This window comes from Columba livia, chromosome 19 (genome assembly GCF_036013475.1).
Source record: "Columba livia isolate bColLiv1 breed racing homer chromosome 19, bColLiv1.pat.W.v2, whole genome shotgun sequence".
NCBI classification, from domain to species: domain Eukaryota; kingdom Metazoa; phylum Chordata; class Aves; order Columbiformes; family Columbidae; genus Columba; species Columba livia.
In genome coordinates, this window is record NC_088620.1 from 4862898 (window position 1) to 4881948 (window position 19051).

A 19051-nucleotide genomic window follows, 5' to 3' on the forward strand; every position below is an offset into this window, starting at 1 on the left:
CTAAACTGAGAGAACCACATAACATTAAAAAAAAATAATAGAAGTTTCTGTGGCATAACAGAGGAGGTAGAGGAATGAGATCAAATGCAGAAGACAGCAATAAGTGAAAAGGAACACAGCACTGAAAACTACTTCTGTTGTTTTAAAAGATGAAGAATGGGCTGAAATGGAGCTCAAAGAGGTGAGATTTTCCCATTAACAGCAAAAGCAAACATCACCTACCAAGCTCTTTTTCCATCAGCAAGCAGCTCAGAAAGATTATAAGCTCTGAAAGTAACTAAAAAGACTTGACAGCCACTATTCCTGAAATGCATGGCTGTCACTTCTGACCCTGGTTCTTTCCATTAGCTTCTGTTTATTTCCAAGACACTTTTTACTGCAGGGGGTTCGTTTTTAACCAGAGCGAGTTATCAGAAAGATTCACAGAAGACACCTGGTGGTCAGTGCATCAAACAACAGTTTCATTTTCTCATGGCTCATTAGAAAAGTTTCACAAACATCCAAGCAAAACAGCTGAGTTTACTGCATAACATCCCTGTGGTCACGTCAGAGACTGAGAAAACCGAGAACTCAGGAACAGCCTTTCACCAGTTACATTAAATGAGACAACGCTAAAAAGTGGCCTTTGAAACTGGGCAACTTGAACAGCAATGAAATAGCAAACATTTCCTGAAAGCCCAAACTATTTCCTATTTAAAGTTTCCATATCCTTATCCCGCTACCATTCACACACTCAGCCTCTGGAAAAACACCATTGTTTATTCTGGGAACACACACCAAAATAAAGGCCATGAAAAAGCCACTGGTAGCTGATCAGCTCATTGAGTTCACTGCAATGACCTGATGGAGTCGACGTGTGTGTTGGTAAATTCTGGATGTGCAGAGTAAGTGACATTTCCTCCCAAACAGCATCGGTGACATGCCCAGGTCACCCTGCACTTCCACGGACGGACATCGGACAGGGAACAAACAGCAAGTCAGCGAAGGGGGAATCCTGCACTTCAGTGAGCTTTGCCACCCCGAAACTCAGGCATTTCACAGGCAGCAGAATATGAAATTCCGTATTGTCATCACACATGATTCCCAGCTTCCAAATCCACCATTCCTTCTATAATGCAAATATATGGAGTGCAAGCCACAGCAAAGTTGAGCATTTCACTATTTTCTGAGCTTTAAGGAGAGACTGAACCAGCAGGATTTGCTACTGGTCAGACAGGAATTCAAAAGATGAGCTCACCCTGGAAGAGCGTATGAGAAGTACTGAGTTGGTATGGCAGGAATAAGGTAGGAATTGAAGTCAGTCTAAAAGATAAATGCACCAAAATGCCTTAGAAAAGCGGCGCTAATGGATAAGAAGCTTCTCAAAGCAAGCAACGTCTGGCAATATTGATTCTTCAATACACACAATGAAGCCAAAGTCTTAATGATTAATAATCTGTTGTGAAATTCTATTCATTAAGTAAAAACAGAGCACTGAGATGGCACAACATAAATCAGGCAGTCTCCTCACTCATGAAAGAATGATGATCTTGCTCGCACCCATGTAAATTAGCAGCGATCGCTCTGCGGAAAAGCAAGCGCCTGCTTTTCACAACCTCAGCGCTAACAGCAAGGAAGAAACGTCGGGAAAGACCAAAAAAAACCCCCAAATCTATCTCCAAGCCTAACTTGAGAAAGTACCTTAGGCAAAAAACCAAAGCAAGCTGGTACTGAGGACACGTTTGCTCCATCATTGCAACAAGACGTGTGGAAAGGGACTCCTGACAGCACAAAACACCATTTTAGCAGATTCGTGTCAAATTTTGCCATCAGGGCAGTGCAACTTCCAGCCACTTCACAAAAAAGTTATGCTTAATATCTAAGTGCAGAACAAGCATTAAACATGTAAGTTTAAACAACAAACGAAGTTAAGAGCTAAGGAAAGTTCTAAGAACTAATTTAGTTAAGAACTAAGGAAAGACATTGCCTTAGGCAGCTCTACTTGCTAAAATTGCCTGGATTTTCATTACCCTTTTTGCGCAAGATTCATCTTTAAATTGATAAAACAGATACTCTGGTAAGCAGATTGACAACCTCACACGTTGTTTAGATAGACCTTCAATCAGCATAGAGCAGGATAAGAGATAACTGATAAGAAAAATCAGAGAAAGCAAAGCAACACGTCATCATTTCTTTTGCTGAAGCTGCTCTGCACATTCCTAGTGATGAGCTTCTGCACTTCACAGCAGACCTTTCTATAAGGACACTCACTACGTCTCACAAGAATGACACAGTACATCTGGGTGAAGACACTGGTGCTCTTTATACAGCTATCAACAGGCATTGCAGACAGAAGGCAGTTCCCTCCCCTGTCAAAAGAAAAAAGGAAAGCGAAGTCCATCTGCAACAATAACTCCAGAAGGACCGGGGTATTTAATGTGCTTCCTTCAGCTGCATGAATGCGAATGAATCAAAGCATTTTACACAGCAGAAAGAGATGACACCTGTAACATCCTCTTTATCAGTTCCTGTAAGCACAGCTGGAAACACAACCCCGATGATCCAAGACACAACAGAACGGGTCCCCGCCCTGAAACAACAATTCCCAGCAACATGACTGTGCCAACTCCTCTCTTTCAGGCTTAAGATTTAAACTCTTCAATTTAAAATACGGTGAGTTGGTTGGTAAATGTTAAAGTGTGCTGAATGAGATGATTGCTTACAAGCAATGATTTCTATACTAATACCCTGCAGCTTTCTCTTGCCTCCCTGTTCTGATCTTCTCACATAGCCTTCCTATTAAAATTTGTAAATAATAATGCAGAGCCAGCATAATCTATTACGGGAAGCCTGACATATGAGTAACCTGCTACCTATTCATCACAAAGGAGATGAAATGCTTAAACATGGCAAGTTATCAAAGATTAGTCTGTGCACAAAACAGAACTGCTTTTGCCCAGGAGAAGGATTAGCCTTTCCCCATCATCCTCTTCCACCTCAGCGTGTGGAAAAAACAGTTTAGCAAGTCTTCGGCTGCTTCCTTAACATATTCCAACCCTAAATCAAGGATTGTGGAAGAGCTTCTTAGCAAAACCTACTGGTATTTGATAACTGGAGCAGGAAAAAATATAGCAAAAGCTTTGTATGGTGGAAAGGGATATAGTCAGAGGCAGTGAACAAGTCTGCATTTGGTCTGCAGCAAACATCAGCATTAACCAGGTTAATAGAGAAGCACATCGAAGCTGGACACATAAGCCATGATTTCAAAAGCTGGGGATAAGTCGCTCCTTATAGAGATGGAAATTAAAGCTTGGGGGCTGCCCAATCTCCAGCCTAACAAGGAAGAAAGTTTTGTCAGTTTAGAACGCAGAGCTGTGATCCCGAAGGCAGACTCCAAAGAATGGGCTCCTGTTGGGCTGGTGCTAACAATACAATTCCAGGTGAATGGTCTAAAGCGGAACCAGGAGTAATGAAGCAGTTTCGTTCAAGTCTCAGGTTTTGCAGTTGGTGAAGCAGAGAGGAAATATAAAAATGCCCTAAGGAACTATGGAAAGAGATAAATGCAGGGTTTGTAACTACAGGGGTTTAAAGAAAGATAGTTCTAATATGGAAGGAATCTCGTTTAAATCACTTCCATGTATGGGCAATTGACTATCTAACAAATGTATATTGCATATAAAGAAGATATATTGTGCTCACCTGTAAGATATAGGCTAATGAGTGCAAAATCATTAATTATTGCTTGTTCACAACCTGCTCTAGACCACCCAGCTGATAAAAGTATATTCCAAAGCCATACAGATATTATAACATTTTACTCACAACAAAATAAATAAAACTTCTTGGAAAAATGCATTTTTCTGCATGGTATGACAATGATCAGCCTTTCATACAAATATTAAACACCAATATAACTCTAGCAGTATATATTGTAGTATATACTCGTATATGCTGATCATAGAATCATTTTGGTTGGAAGAGACCCTCAAGATCATCAAGTCCAACTATTAGCCTACACTGCTCTGCTGCTGACCAAGCGGCATCACGACAGTCAATTGCACAGCAAATGGAATTCAAAGCTGTGGACCAAATCCACCACCTCACTGAAGAACTATCCTCGCATCACTTCTTCACCTCAGCGTCACAGGTCTGATGGTTAGAGTTTATTTTTTAAGCCTTCAGGTGCTGCTTTTGCTTGAAGATACTGTTACGCCAAGATGCTTCAGGCAATCTGCTCATCTTTCAGCGCAGCAACACCCACCCAAGACAGTTAGAGAAGGTGTGTTTGCCGATTACTCCAGTTAACCACTGCCAACTCTGGATCAGAGTTGAGCCCTGTGGGAATACCCACTTCTTTTCAGAAGTTTGAGTTTTGTTGAGAGTAACATTCTGGAAAGGCACACGATACACTAGTGTGCAAACTTTGAAATGCATTGACAAAGTCGTTCTCAGTTTAACTGTCTTCTGATCATGGCTTTTCTCTCAGTTGGATATTCCCAAAAAGTAACAACCACAGATTGATTTCTCCGTGCAGAAAAGCTCAGGGCAAGAGGCAAACGTTGCCTTTATACCTCCTCTCAATTGCAAGCTTGCAAGCAATTTAAGAGACATAGTAATCTGCATCAAGAAGAAATCTCTGCAATCCCATCAAGGGCTACTCTGCTGCCCTGAGTAACCATACCAGCCTGAACTCCAGCTTGTAAAACACACTCAGTGGAGAAAGCAGCAATACAAAGAAAAAAGCCCCAAACTTGTCCATAGATTATTTCCCCCCCTTACTGCACTCAATTGTCAACTCATGACAAAATTTAGAGCCTTTCTGCATTATTCTCACAGAAAGTTTGACCACCAGCAGAGCTGATTTCTGGCCAGTTGCCTCCTTGCTTTTCAGAAGCCTTTCGATGCGTCACTTTGAGTGCTATGGAGAGCACGATGACCGAGAAACAGCATTACTTCCCTCAGAGTTATTTTGCCTTCCACTGTTAGTGTCTGGTAATAGTCACTAACTCTTCCAGCTAAGATTCAACATCACCAAAGCCATTAAGATCGTCAGTGCTCTGAAAATCACAGCTAAGCATCTGCTGAATGGGCCTCAGCAGAACTCAGCCGGTCACGAAACAGCTTTCCAAAAACACAACCATAGCAGGAAAGCCATGCTACAAGCTTGTTTGTTTGTTTTATGATGGGGTTTAATATACAAGAACTTCAAACAAATACCTTTAAGAGTCCTACCATTTCTAAGGGTATGCTTCCAGCCCCCCCCTGGAACTTCTTCTTATGCATTTCTTAATTTTGAAAAGCAAGAAACACAATTTTCCTGGGACAAACTGGTTCCCACAGTGTGACAGAGAAACCAGATACAGTGTTTGGCATTTAGAAGAAACTCTGTAAGCAAAGTACTGGAAGACAAACATGCAAAAATTTAAGCCCTGAAAAAATGCTAATCTATTTTTATGAACTACAGCCTAATGAACCATATCTGAATAGGACTTATTAAATACTATTGTGTCCATTAGTTTTAAAGTATGTCAGACTACATATTTCAAAGACAAATTATCAATTAAAAAAAAACCAGAGGGAAATGAAGAGGAGCAGCACAAACTCAAACCAGAGCTGAACAACAAACAATGGTGGCACAGCCTTCTACTGTCTGTGCTTCGAAGAATCATTTCATACACCCAAAGGAAGAAACTTTTCCTCATGTGGCTAAGCGAGGCTGATCTTTTGCAGTTCTTTCAACAGATGTACTTGCCTTGATGTCCCCTTTCAAGTTTATGCTTTTCTAAATCAAGACACTGAGGTCTCCTGTGGACATATGGCGTATGGACATTACAGATGCTATTTTTCTTTGCAAATGTGCTGGGATCTTCTGACCTCAGGTCATACTGGCAAGAAGTTACCATCTGCCTATTCCTGTTAGATGATCAAAAAGGAGCGTTTCTGGCTCCTCTGCCACATCAAAACAACAAAGGTAGTTAGAATATGGTGCTGCTTGCCATTGGAAGTCTCGCTGTATCTCATCTGACCTTGAAACTCTGTCCAAAGTAGTAAAAGCAGCAACTAAACTGGAGGCGGAGGAACGAGCGTATCACAGGACTGAAAGCACGGCTTGGAAAAATCCAGCAGTGAGTTTATCATCAGAAGGCCAAGTTAGCCCTTACACTCTCTGCTTTCCCCTTATTTACCTTCAATTTCCAAATGACCTCAGCGCACAAACATTGTGGGGGACATCAGAAGAAATAACACTGATGTGACTCAAAACAATATTTCAACACAGTAACACATACACAGCACCCGTCTGTGTCTTTGCTGAACACTGCACAGGATTTCTCAGTCCCTTCTAGAAACACGGGATAAGACAAAGTTTGAAAGCAAAGCCCAGCTAAAACAAAACTGAATCAAAACTTTTCTGCTAACTACTAGATTGTGCTCTCAGACACAGAAAATATTTCAATTTTTTACTATATGAAGATTATAGATGCAGTTTTGTTTTGTTCACAGATAAACTTCCTCAAGAGGACAAAATAGCTGAAGAAGCTTTATAAAAATCCCATTCTCCAACCAAAGATAGCAACCAGTAGCATGTCTTCTCAAAGAATATTAGAATTGAAAAAGCGTTGTGCAAAAGCAGGGATTACTCCAAGCCATTTCAGTAAAACAATGCACTTCTGCATCTCGTTTTTGTAGAGATGCCTTCAATCTATAAATATTTTTAAAGAAAGAAAGAAAAAAACCAACACATTTGAAACAGTTACTGAACCTACCTCTGAGTCCTACTGAGCTTTTTCAACTGGCTTCTTTACTTTGTGGGAGACCAGCAAGTGACAGGGTTGCTGTACCCCCGACTTGGCCACATTTTGCTTCTAGCACTTAAATCCATCACAGCACAAGATGAAGGCTTAAGCAGCTATGGCAAGCCACTAACAGCAAGTGCTGTAAAAGCACTACACAAATAAAGAAAACTGTTTTGTTCCAATCAGTTGTCACAACAGCAGCATCCACAAACTTTCCAAAAGAAGTCTTTCGGGTTTTTTTTCCCCCACCAAGTAGCAGAGTCCTTTTTGTAAAGAGAATTAAAGAACACTTGTCACTGACCACAGCATCACCACCAGCTGTGGCTGGTCCATACCCACGAAAGACACAACTCCAAAAATATAAAACACTTTCCCAGACTTTACACCAGAACATATCTGAGGCAGAAATGAGAAGCTTTTACAATGTTAAAATGTTACTTCCTTGTATTTCACATTTAGCTGTACAATAACAAGCAATCTTGACATGAGTATTTTCTTAACAAACAATCACAGAAGATGTGCATTAAGAAGCCAGGGGGAGAAAACAAAAGACTACCATAAAATACAATACCATACTCTTGAATAAATCCATATTGTATCTATCTCAGCAAAACAAAATTAAGCCTAAAGAAATACCAGCAGAAACATCCTACCATGTTCGACGAAGACGTTACAGTGTGGGCCCCCATGCCTCGATGACTCCTTCTTCCCTGCTCCTTTGATAAAGTGCAGGGCAGGCAGACTTGGCCTCCTTTGGTCCCCAAGAACTTTTCCAGGCTGCTGCCCCATAAAGTAACTATGGGCAGCCTTTCCCAGGATGAGAAGTTTCTCAAGAAGTCTGTGATCCCTGATCTTCCAGGCTGGGAAGGAGCTTTGAAGGAGAATGTATTTTAGGTAGGTGCGTTGGTTGCACTTGTTGCGTGATAAAGTCACTTGAGGTGAAGAATTAAGACAAGCGCAGATTCCTCCAGTGCTTTCAAGATGACAACAAGGCTCCTCAGGTGACTTTAGGCAAAATAAAAAAAAAGAGTAAAAGTTCCAACTGCTTAGTAATGACCAAGCCTTACCAAAGTTTCAGGCTGCCATTTGTAGTGTGTCTTCTACCAGGTAAAGCAGCATTAGTTCATCTCACAAGCAAGAAAACATACCTAGGCTCACCCAGGGCAGGAAACAGCCATTCCCGCTGCAACCAGTGTCAAGGTTTCTTTTTTTTTTTCCTCCTCCTTTTCTTTTGCATAGCATTGAGTTTGCGAAGGCCAAAGAGCCACGTTCTTTGCCTTCAAGTACCGCTGCGATCTAGCGGGATCGAGCACGCCGAAGCCATGCCAGCTCACGAGGCGAAGCGGAGGGGACTCCGGGCCTGGTGGGCTCCACACGCTCCCGGGGACGAGGGGAATGGCAGGTGGGCTCCTCACGCCGCCTCGGCTTCTCCCATCGCAGGCCTGGGGCTGCCCGCACCGCCGCTACCTGTCCCCCGCCGAGGCGCCGCGGGCCAGCGGGCCATGCGGGGCCATGGAGGCGTCGAAGCAACGCTGGGGCGGCCGGGCCGGAGCAGGTGGCCGCCCTCCCGGCCTTGCTGCCCGCCTCAGGCGGAACCGGCTGCCAGGGATGGGCTGCGAGGCCGGGGACGAGCTCCGGGAGGCCGACTCCTGCACAGCAGCCAGAAGAGGTCAGGCGGGGGGGAGCGGGCCGGCTGCATCCCCACGGAGGAGGCCGGGGACGGGCAAGGCCCGGGCGGGCAGCGGGGCCGAGCCCGGGCGGGACGCGCGGGGGGCGGTGGGGCCAGGCGGCCGCACGCCCGGGGGGAGCCCCGCCAAAGCCGGCAGGAGGAGGGGAGCGAGGGGCCGCAGGGCTGGGGGTACCCCGGGTGCTGCCGCCGGAGGAAGGCGCGGTGCGGAGCGAGACTGGCGGGGGGCGGCTGCAGGCGGCGAGGGAGATCCCGGAACCCCCGGCGCGGCTCAGCCCCGTCCCCGGCCGGCGGGGCGGGCGGTCACATCCCCTTCCGGCCCCTCCTCCTCCACCGCCCCCGCCTCCCGCCCGGCCCGGCCGCTGCTCCATCGCGCCCGGCGCCATGACGGGAACGGGCCGGGCGGAGAAGGGGCAGCCCGGGGAACATGGGGCCGTGGGGTCTGTGAGGGAAGAGCCCGAGGAGATTGGGGGGGGGGGAATTCTCGGAGGGGAATGAGGGACCAAGCAGGGGGATGCGTGGGGTGAAGGAGAGGGTGAGGGGAGCCATGAAGAGGCACCGACGGGGAGCAGTGAGGGGACAGGGACACAGAGGTATCGCCAGGGTGAAGCCATGAGGGAAATGGTGCTGTGAAGGGGCCAGAGGGGAAAATGAGATGGATGGGGAGGGCACGAAGGGGGTGATGATGGAAACCTTAAGGGGAGTGGGATGAAGGTGAAGATGGTGGAAAGGACAGGTGGAAGAGGGATTTTATAGTATAACAAATGCCAGCCAAGGGCCCAGAAGGCTCATGTCAAATCCCTTACCCCTTTGCAAGGGCCACCCGAGTTGTTTTCCCCGAGATCTGTCAAGAGCTCCTTGGCTCTCAAACCTACCAGAGCCTTCCCAGGTCTCTGGATTTCTCACAGAGATGGGCAAGGAACAAAGGGATCCTCACCAGGTCAGCTGCCTGCACAACCATCAGCTTTTCCACAACCCGGGATCGGCCACCCTGCTGGCACAAAGGATCTCCCTGCCTTATTAACGCTGTCAGAGCACACGCACAACGCGATGCCAAAACCAGCCACGGAGGCCAATGAATTTGACAGATATTTTATTGATCTATTTTCCTGCAACATTTGCTACAAAGAAGAAATTAAACCCCCAATTTCAGCCTGCACTGTGCAGCACACGCATTCCCCGAGCTAGAGAGCACAGACGGCGACGCTGAAGATATTTAGTTTCTCATACGTTCTCCAGTTCACCTTGGGAATAGAAGAGGGTTGAGGCAGCAGCTTGAGGTCAGGGTGTTTTGGTCAAAGGTCTGTGGCTGCTCCCACTCAACAACAGGAGGACACACAAATGCAATTTTGTGCAGTAGCCTCCTGCTCAGCGTAACCATCTGGACACAGAGCGGTTTGTTTATACTGACTCCTCCCTTGTGACAAATCCAAACATACTCGGTGTCTCCTACGCCATATTCAAGGTCCCTGGCAGACGCGTGTTTTTCATCTTCCAACAATAGCATCTGAAATGTAGCACTTCATAGGGCCCTAAGGGATCCTCCACCTCTGCTGTGCCCGTCTGCTCCCACATCACTAATTCTTAACCAGGAGACTGATCCCAAACCATTTTCTATTGCATTTCTCCATCAGTGACTCATATTGCTGGTACTGAGGCTGTTTGTGCTACACACACACAGGAGAGAGAAGTTCTGGTACGTTTTGCTGAGACAAATCCAGGGTCACATCTCTTGAACCCAGCAGAATCTGTCCAGGTTTATCTCAGTAATGGAGATCAGCTTCTGGCTGTGGCATCCTAACAGTCAGGTGTTTCTTTTGATGCTTTGCAATCGTAAGCAGCAAAGCGGGGCAGGTTCTTTGCCAACAGTCCCCAATCGCTTTCCACTCAGCAGTTGCTCCAAAAGCATCTCCCATTTCCCAAAGCAGTGCTGTAGTTAATCGGGGGCTACACACAGGCAGATGGGCCAGCTGGTCACTCCCAAATACCAAAGCAAGGTATCTGTCCTCTTTTCCTTCCTGAAGGGTATTGTATTTTATGTCCCCTGCCCTGCTGCCAGTTTTTGTGAACATGATTGTCTCATGTTAACAAATCTGAAGTTGCCCAGTGTGTTCAAAAATTATTAGAGAACAGAAAGATTGCATGAATGCAGAATAAATTAAAATCTACAGACTTTTTCAATCAAGCCTTGCGTGTGGCCTGTATATATCCCATACATTTCATAAAAGAAATTTCAATACTTTTTCTGTTTACCTTAAATTATGTGTGGTGCAGTGGTGCAGTGATGCTTCCTCCATAACAATATCCTAAAGCTTCAACCTTTTTACCAAATAATAAACTTTAGCACACTAATTAGCAGTCCTCGGGAACCTGAGACAACCATTTCAAGACTGCCTATAATCTCAGTGGGGCTTCAGAATCTTCTAGGGTCTGCTCAAAGCTTTGTATTTATGCCACTCACCTCAACTGAACAGCAAAACTGCATGCGGATGATAGAGAAGTAATGTAATAAACAGCAGTAATTGGATTAATAACCCATTAGTAGAGGGAAGGGTTGCCATTCTTCGTACTAGTACATGAATCAAACACTGCCACCGAGTAACTGGAAAACTATTTCTACAGACAAGCGATTTTGTGTTCTCATCTCTGTGGGCAGCACTCACCAGCAAGGGAACTATTTACTAGCTCCCCTTTGGAGCACGTCTGTGCCAGGTATTAACCCTGGAGTAAGCAGCACCAGCAGGTGCTACACAGGGTTTACAACCAGGCTCCACACCGTCAGACACCGCTGACCAGAGATCAGATTGCTCTAAGCTCTTCTAACGCCTGCGTGGGCATTTTAGTTTCCCATACAAAAATGTACACTTATTAGTTTTTTTTGCACCTCACTTTTGACTATGGCTTTGTTCTTAAACCAGAGAAGCTATAGTTTCTTCCTTTTTACCCTTCCTACTTAGAAGTTGCCTAGCAAAATCCCACAGACTATTTCAAGAATTCAAGAGAGCAAAATCCCACAGACTATTTCGAGAATTCAAGAGGACACTGCTTTTGCTGGAATCCTCCTTTACATCTCGAGCACTTCCCCATTCCAAAAGCATTTTTATACAACCTGCCCATCCTCCCATGCACACCTGCCTATGGAAAAAAAGGGGGTCCCAGCTCCCCCACCCACCCAAGATGTCAGAGCCTCCCCCAGGCCCCATCTGACTCCTCACTCATCTCTACTGGGCACAGCAGGAAAGTAATTTGCTGTATTGTGCGTTGTGACTGAACGGTGATACTCGAAGCCTCTCCATATGGGAACCATGAGCCCCAGTTGCTTTTGAGATGGATGAGCACTGGTGGCCCTTGACATTTCATCAAGAGAGCAGAAAGTCCCAGGGATTCAGCCAAATCAAGAGTAAATAGGAGCTGGCCCAGTACCTTTATTAGGCACATTTGAAACTGCTCAGGAAGTTTCTCCCCATGCACATTTGTCACTCTCATCTCTCATTACCTGCTGGCTTACAAAGCTGTGAGTGATTGGGCTGCAGAACTGCCAGCACTGCCCTCTCTGAAGCCTCCTTACAGAATTTATGGCTGAGCTTGGCACAGCACTGGCTGCATTTCCAAATAATGGTAGCAATGACCTCTCGTGGCCAGGGAGGAAAATACTGAGACCTTCAATTCTCTCCCCACATCCATTAACCAAAGCTTACAAACATGTTCTCAGACTTAAAAACAAAAGTGCCAGGTATTGCGGAGCACAGGAACTGAGTAAGTCATATACTCTCCCCCATTTAATACATCCCCAAGGCAAAAATATCAGGAATGCTGCAGTGAGCAGGAGGAACGGGAAAGCTCAGAGCTGAAGCAGTTCAGATCTTTGAGCTCATTGTTTACCATGTTATATACTCTCATTTATCAAGCGTAAACAACCAAAAAAGGTTCATGTTAGTGATAGAGGCCTAGCATAAGAAGCCCAGAAATAAACCATAGTTTTAGAGACTGCTATGTAGAGGATAAAAGAAGAAGGAAAAAAAAAAAAGAGAAAAGGAGAAAGAAAAAAGATAACTCTGCTGTGCAGCCCACACATCCTGCTGCAGAGACACCAGCACCCTGTTCCTCAGATCTGTGCTGTAAGAACCTGGCACTGTCTCACCTTGCAGGTCTGACAGCTCATGTTTGGTACCCATGAGTGTGATCCAACCCTAAATTAGCCACGTCCACAGCAAATCCTCATAAAACTCAAAAATAACAATTCCCAGGTTTTGGGTGGAGTATTCTAATGATATGCCCAAGAGGTTAAGTACTATTTTGCAGAGGCAGCACAGGCAGAAGTTTGTGATTACCCATGTCCTTGCTTGTCCTTAGCCACTGAGCTCCATAAAGCTCCAGTATTTGGATAGCAGTGCTGGTGGCAGACATCCAGCCTTCGCTATTTGGCAGGGCAACGAGGCAGAGCTGCTGGGGAAGGTAAATACTTCAACCGTGATCCAAAGCTGCCACCTAGTGCCACTCTGGACTGCAGGCAGAGCAGTCTGAAGCACATGAGAAGCACTGAAGAGTATTTCTAGTTGCCAGGAAGATTGAGCAAATAATTTTTCCTTTTGCCTGGGGCAAGTATGAGAATTTGCAGCAAAATTAGATTCAGGGACAATTAGGGCAGATTTTTTGCTTTTTCATCCTTTTGAAGAATTACAGTACTGTGGTGCCAGCAGCTCTAATGCAATACAAATACAATATATACATATATGTAATACAAACAGCTCTAATATAAGATCTGAGGCTGTTCTGAGGAAAGCATCACATCCATTCCATACAGAGAAGGCAAGTGACTGCCAAGGTCTGGCTCAGCACACCCACCTCTACCCACTGCCCGGAGGATCTTCACCAGTGTCTTACTGGGCTCCCCATCACCCCCAGACACAGCTGCTGCGTGACTCACCTCTCTGGGATCCTGCAGGGAAGCAAGTTCGAGAGCACCGCTGTGAACAATGCCAGGAAGTCTGCCTGCAGAGGAACCCAGCAGAAGATGCACTGAAGGGGAAGGTCAAGTCCTGCTTGAATGGGATGAGGAGACAGCAGGACACTGCAACCATTCCAAGTGTCTCGGCACAAGGAAACTTGAGCCAACCAAGCTAGACCCAGTTCATTCTGGAAAAAGACAAGCTAATGCACACACTCCTGAATGAATGATCTGTTTCAAAAAATTTATTGAAATGTAAAATATTTCATAGAAAACAACACTGGAGCCTCCTCAGGGGAGAAGCTCACTCATCAGGCATAAAAAACAAAGGACCAGTAGGATGCACACAGACTGAACAGACACCGCTCGCCCACAGCTCCTGGCTCATGTGGCCAGCCACATGGTGCCACATCCAACCTCATACGCTTGAGACATGAACAGCCAGACCCAAAATGTGGTTAGCAAAGGTGTGGATACTCTCCTGTCCTCTAAAGACTTGTACCTGTGATCTACAGTCCCAAAAACACAAGCTCTCAGTCAGAGGACAGACTGGCAGATCTGTATCACAGTAAAGGAAAATCAAAACCATTTAGAAAGCCTTAAGGGAGGGAGAAACATCGCTTCTTCTCTGTCATTCTGCACAAAGTTCAGGGGCACTAGACACAGCAACAAGTGCTGTGGGATACGTCCCAGTTGCATCTGCATCTTCATACAGGTCAGACATCAATTTTTCAGGCTGCTGTACTAAAAGGCTATTGTAGTCAAGTACTATTTAGTACTATTGTACTAAAAGGACTCAGGAGGTATCCTAGGAGTTAAAATGAGGAATTTTGGTGGTTTCTGAAGTGCGGAATGAATGTTGGGGACTAGAACACTGAAAAAAAAAACACTGAGAATCAAGAGCTGCCACGCCAGGACTTCAAATGGTTGCTTCTGGCCACGTGTCCTATCCCTCCAGATCCAGCAACCTCTGTCGCGTTTCCAGAACGATCTCCTCCATCACCTCTGGTTTGAGAATGTCTTTGATCTGGAGTGGAGAGAAGAGTAACAACGGCACCGTAAAGCAACTAATACTATTGCACGCTCTGTGGGAACAAGGGTCTCTGGCACACAGCAATGAACAGCGAGTTTAGAGGGTTGTGGTTGAACAAGACTGTCAGGACAAATGGTCCAAGGCAAATTCAACGTTGTCAGAGTCACCAATTCTTATACAGAGTGTAAGAAATCAAACAAGATGCTACTGACAGCTCCTGATCTCTTCCGAAGGACACACACCAGTACTTGGGAAGGGGAGAGATGACTTATACAGAAGTATAGTTCAAAAGAACATCTGACCTAGTGAAGTGGGCTGCCACTGTGAACAGAAGTGGAAGACAATTCAGATCTTATCCATTTATGAGGAAATAATTGCCAGTGGTTGTGCTGGCAGAAATCACAGAGAAAAGCTGTATAGCAAAAAGTCAAACTGAGGGAACCTTCCAGCAGTGCAGGATGCGGATACAAACAGAAGACTGGTCTCTGTACAATACATGTCACTTGTTTCTTCATTTGTTCTTGAAGTGCACCGTACCCTCAAACAATCCCGAATTTAACACTGTTTTCCCAGGGATCACAAAGAGCCCATAATTCCAGCAAGGGATACACCTCCACCAAAACACTGAAATAATTCTCTACAGGAATAGTTGAAATTTGCCTGAGGCAGAACCCTTCAAACTATCCCTGAAAATGTGCAAGGCAATTTATGTTATGCAGAAGGGGGGAAGTTCCTATTGTCACTTACTACAGGCTACTTTGGAAAGAAGAAAGGAAGCCCAACCACCTAACTTACAGACTGCAGCAGTAACTGACTCGGCCCTTCCGTTCCCTCCCCACAGCATGGAATAAAGTAAACACCCCTGGTTTCTATACCTGATGAGGAAGGGACGCTTCATAGCAATACAGGATGCTGGTGTCAAAGAGCATCAACTTCTGAGTAGCCAGAGCCACAATGCAGTTTCGGAGTCGTGATATCACCTCCCGGTCAGACAAGGGAACTGGCTGAGGTAGGATAGAGGAAAACAGATGAACACGCAGGGAAATAATGCAAGCCTACTGTAAAAGAGCTTTGCCACGAACCTAATAGCAAATCTTGAAAGTCTCAGGTTATTAGTGTGCCTCTATGTTAGAGTAACAAAACACCGTCAGTAGAAGGTTCATCTTCCCTGCATCCTCACCTCCAAGTTGTGGGTGAAGCCTCCTGCCTCTTCATCTTTCTGCTCTGGAGTTGGGTAGATCCAGATGAAGCCGTTGTTGCCGAGGATCACAGATGCACCACAGGGCAAGTCGTGGAAGTGAGTCTTCTGGCGTTTCACGAGGGAGGGCGAGACCTGAACGAGCACGCCCTGGCCAAGCTGAAGAGGAGACCAAGAGACTCAGCATGAGACACAGAAGTCACCGTAGATAACACTGAGTCACCAACATGCACGCCACTCCCGGTCTAGGAACCAATTTTAACACCTTTTCCTGTGAAACAGTGAATATAAAACCTGCCTGCCTCTGGGAGCGCTGGGAGGATTAGCTAATGCCTCTGCAGTCCTTTGAAGATTAAGAATACTCCAACTGCTTAGCACAAATGTTAATAATATCTCGATCGTAACTACACATCAGCCATCTCTGCAGAAAAATGAGGAGTGAGAGAAGCAATTTAGCAGAACACTTTCCCTCTTAATCCAATCACTGTCCTTCACCCTTTGTGTAATCAGCACACTTTGCTTTCATCTTTTAACTGCTAATACCCTTGGTCTGGTAATCCTGAACTGCAGCCTACGCTCCAATTGCCCCTTGGCTTATTTCAATGCACAAAACCAGAGATAAATGCCAACCGCATAAAGCCTAAAATAGAGCCCTAGAGAGAGAAACAAGTCACAGGGGCAGTGACCTGCAGAAAAGGAGTGATGAAGTTTGAGTCAGAAGATTTTTCTACCCAAGATTTAATTTTCAGGTGGCTAGTAGGGAAAACAGGACTTGCACGCTGTAATTGTGGACAGGGAGAGCAGCAGCTTGAAAGACAACTCAAGAGCACTCCCTGTGCTTTGGGAAACTGCTCAGTGCTCCTGTATAGGACCTCAGATTCTTCACAACCTGCAGGACTTGGTTATAACAACATCCTGCTCTACTACAGAGCTTTTTTTTCTTAAAAAAATCGCTCCAAAAGGCCTTGTATAAGTTGGCCAAGTCAAAGTGCTTTGGAACAACTTACCTTCCCGTACTTCAGACTCCGGGTGTGCAGTGACACAGCTCCATCAGAAAATACAGACTGGACCTCTGCCTGTCAGCGCCACTTAAGGAAACAAGGTCCCCAAGGCTTCCCAGTGCCACCAGCCGCTGGCTGTCATCAGCAGAGAGCTCTGGCTGTTCTCCCCATGCCCCCTGGCAATTCTGCCGGAGCGCTAGCAGTGGAAGGATACGCTGATGAGGTCTCCTTCCTGCAGATAGTCCCTCATTGCAAGCTCATCTTCTGCTGATCTCCTCCTCTGAAACACACCGTGCAGGAAAAGTTACGTGTAGCTCAGAATGAAAAAGCATCAGTTCACACCTGCTTTATGGGGGGATGTCGTGCAAAACACAATCTGGTCGCCAAAGGAAAATCAGACCTGGTGTGTTTGTGTCCAAATAACAGAGTTAAAGATATCAGAGCACCACAGACCCACCCACAAAACTCAACACTACCCTTGTTCTAAGTGTGGAAAGGGCTCCCGAACTTCCCAGTGCCTCAGCTTCTGCCATGGAAGGAGATGACAGGGAGGGCTCTGGCACTGCTCTGCATGAGCTACACTCACCAGTTCCCCCCCAGGTAAGTTCATAGAGGACAGCAAGAGGACTGAATCCAGCCTGGAGTTGGTTTCCACTTTCCATCGCTTCTGCTGAACCTGAAGAAGGAAAATGGCCCATGCTCAAAAAAATGAACAGAAACTCTTCAGTGAAGTGAGAGGCCCTGCAGCAGGAGACAGCTCTGCTGACTCCTTCCAGCCTCATCTTATTTAAACCCCACACGCTTACAGTGCAGGGACACTAATGTGCTTCTAGGAACGTCAGAAGGCTTGGGATCAGACCGAGACACGCCAGCCTGGCACCATCCTCCTCCCCGGCACCACGGGGATAAAACTGAGATTTACCTCCGTGATCCTCCCGACCACAATATCGCCAACTTCGCCATTGTACCTAGGAGCGGGACAGAGGGAGAGGGGGACAAGAGAGAGGGGGACCGAGAGAGATCAGCCCGTCAGACGCCTCATCGTCCCCAGCGAAGCGCCCGGCCAGCAGCCGGCCCCAGCCCTCGCCCAGCGCCATGGCAGCTTCGCGTTCACTGCACGGGGGTGGCCACGCTCACCTGGTCTTCAGCGCTCTGACACACACCAGCTTGTTCACCCTCTCCACGGCGCCGGCCACTGAGGCGATGAGCTTCTCGTCCTCCACGTAGGTGCCGTGGCCCCTGCGGAGAGAGCGGCCGCCTGAGGAGACCCCGAGGCCGGCCAGCCCGCGCCCTCCCCCCGCCGCCTGCCCTCCACCGCTGCCCGCACCTCATGTAACCCGTGTCCGTGGTGATCGTGTCCCCCGGCGCCACCAGGTGCTTCTCGCCGCCCCGGGAAGCGCTGGGCCCCACCAGTTTGCGGGGCACCGGCAGCCGCATGGTGATCGCCGCCATCTTGAGTGCGGGCGGCGCTGCCAATCCCATCCAGGTGCGGCTTCCGCCCGCCATGTTGGCTGTTGGCGAAAACGCGCCCGAGGCGCGGGCGCCACCATCTTGAATGAGGGCAGCGGTGATGAGAAGGCGGTGACGTTGCTCGGCGGCCATTTTGGTTACTGGCAGAAAAGGGAGCCATGGGCTTCACTGCCTTGGGAACCAAGGGGAGAGAGGGGCCATGTTTAGTGCGGGCACGGTGCCTCAGCCCACCGCATCGAGCCCCATGGCGAGGGGCGAGGCCCACGAACCTCCCTCCACCCACACCCCTGACCTGGGGCTCCCAACACCCCACTTTGGGAGTCCACCCCGAGCAGCATCATGGGTGTTTGCTCCAGAGGGAAACAGCACCCTCAATTTCTGAGGGTGCCCCTGCTTGCCTTCAACATCTCTGAGGGAACAAGGGATTTACCGCCTTCCCCTGGCAAAACTGTTCTAACAGTAAATAATGCATTTGTGTGGGAGTTTTGTTCATTTAATTCGAACAGCAGTTAGGCTCTCAGAGCTACCAAGGGAAAGAAGCCAGTCATGACCCTCGGTAAATGCGTTTCTTCCTCCAGACCAGAATCAAATGTTATTCTTTCAAGCACGACTTGCACCTGTAGCCCATCACAGCTGAATATGCCCATTATTTCACTAAGGATATCATTAAAGCTATCACAAAGCCATTGCTTCAAATAGAGACTGTAATGTGGAGGCAGGAACGTACGGACCAAATAATCCCACTCGCCCCTTCCCTTCCAGCCCTGCAAAAGGGCTCGTTTCTCCCCAAACCTGATCTTCCCTCTTCCCAGCTGCACTATTTGGTCCAACAGATGATACCACATCCCCTTATTCACCCTGTGCTGGTCAAAACATTCACTCACCCCAACCGCTACACCCTCCCCAGCACACAGCAGAATAAAGCCCTCCATGCCATCCGC

General features: G+C 46.9%; 2 protein-coding genes across 2 annotated transcripts in view; both read right to left on the reverse strand.

Moving 5' to 3' along the window:
• The window catches only part of ABL1 (ABL proto-oncogene 1, non-receptor tyrosine kinase), a 73476-nt gene extending 65112 nt beyond the window's left edge, over nt 1-8364 (reverse strand). Inside the window, exon 1 of the mRNA XM_065035191.1 lies at nt 7427-8364. Coding sequence (XP_064891263.1) covers nt 7427-7562 — 136 coding nt within the window. The 5' untranslated portion in view covers nt 7563-8364. The remainder of the gene's footprint in view (nt 1-7426) is intronic.
• A 5274-nt stretch (nt 8365-13638) lies between these two features.
• EXOSC2 (exosome component 2) lies at nt 13639-18166 on the reverse strand. Its single transcript, XM_065035194.1, has 9 exons — nt 17968-18166; nt 17778-17879; nt 17563-17608; nt 17227-17316; nt 16855-16920; nt 16647-16715; nt 15622-15798; nt 15317-15445; nt 13639-14435 (listed from the first exon to the last, which is right to left on the reverse strand). The coding sequence occupies exons 1-9, from the start codon at nt 18144-18146 to the stop codon at nt 14355-14357; spliced, it is 939 nt and encodes a 312-aa protein (XP_064891266.1). The 5' UTR covers nt 18147-18166; the 3' UTR covers nt 13639-14354.
• Nucleotides 18167-19051: the final 885 nt, after the last annotated feature.

Excerpts from the sequence above, each read along its gene's own strand:
- EXOSC2 (XM_065035194.1), bottom strand. The coding sequence starts at position 18,146 with ATGGCGGGCGGAAGCCGCACCTGGATGGGATTGGCAGCGCCGCCCGCA. Across the intron at positions 17,609-17,777 it reads GTCAGAGCGCTGAAGACCAG|GTACAATGGCGAAGTTGGCG; the intron begins GTGAGCGTGGCC and ends TCCCGCTCCTAG. Across the intron at positions 17,317-17,562 it reads TGGTCGGGAGGATCACGGAG|GTTCAGCAGAAGCGATGGAA; the intron begins GTAAATCTCAGT and ends TTCCTTCTTCAG.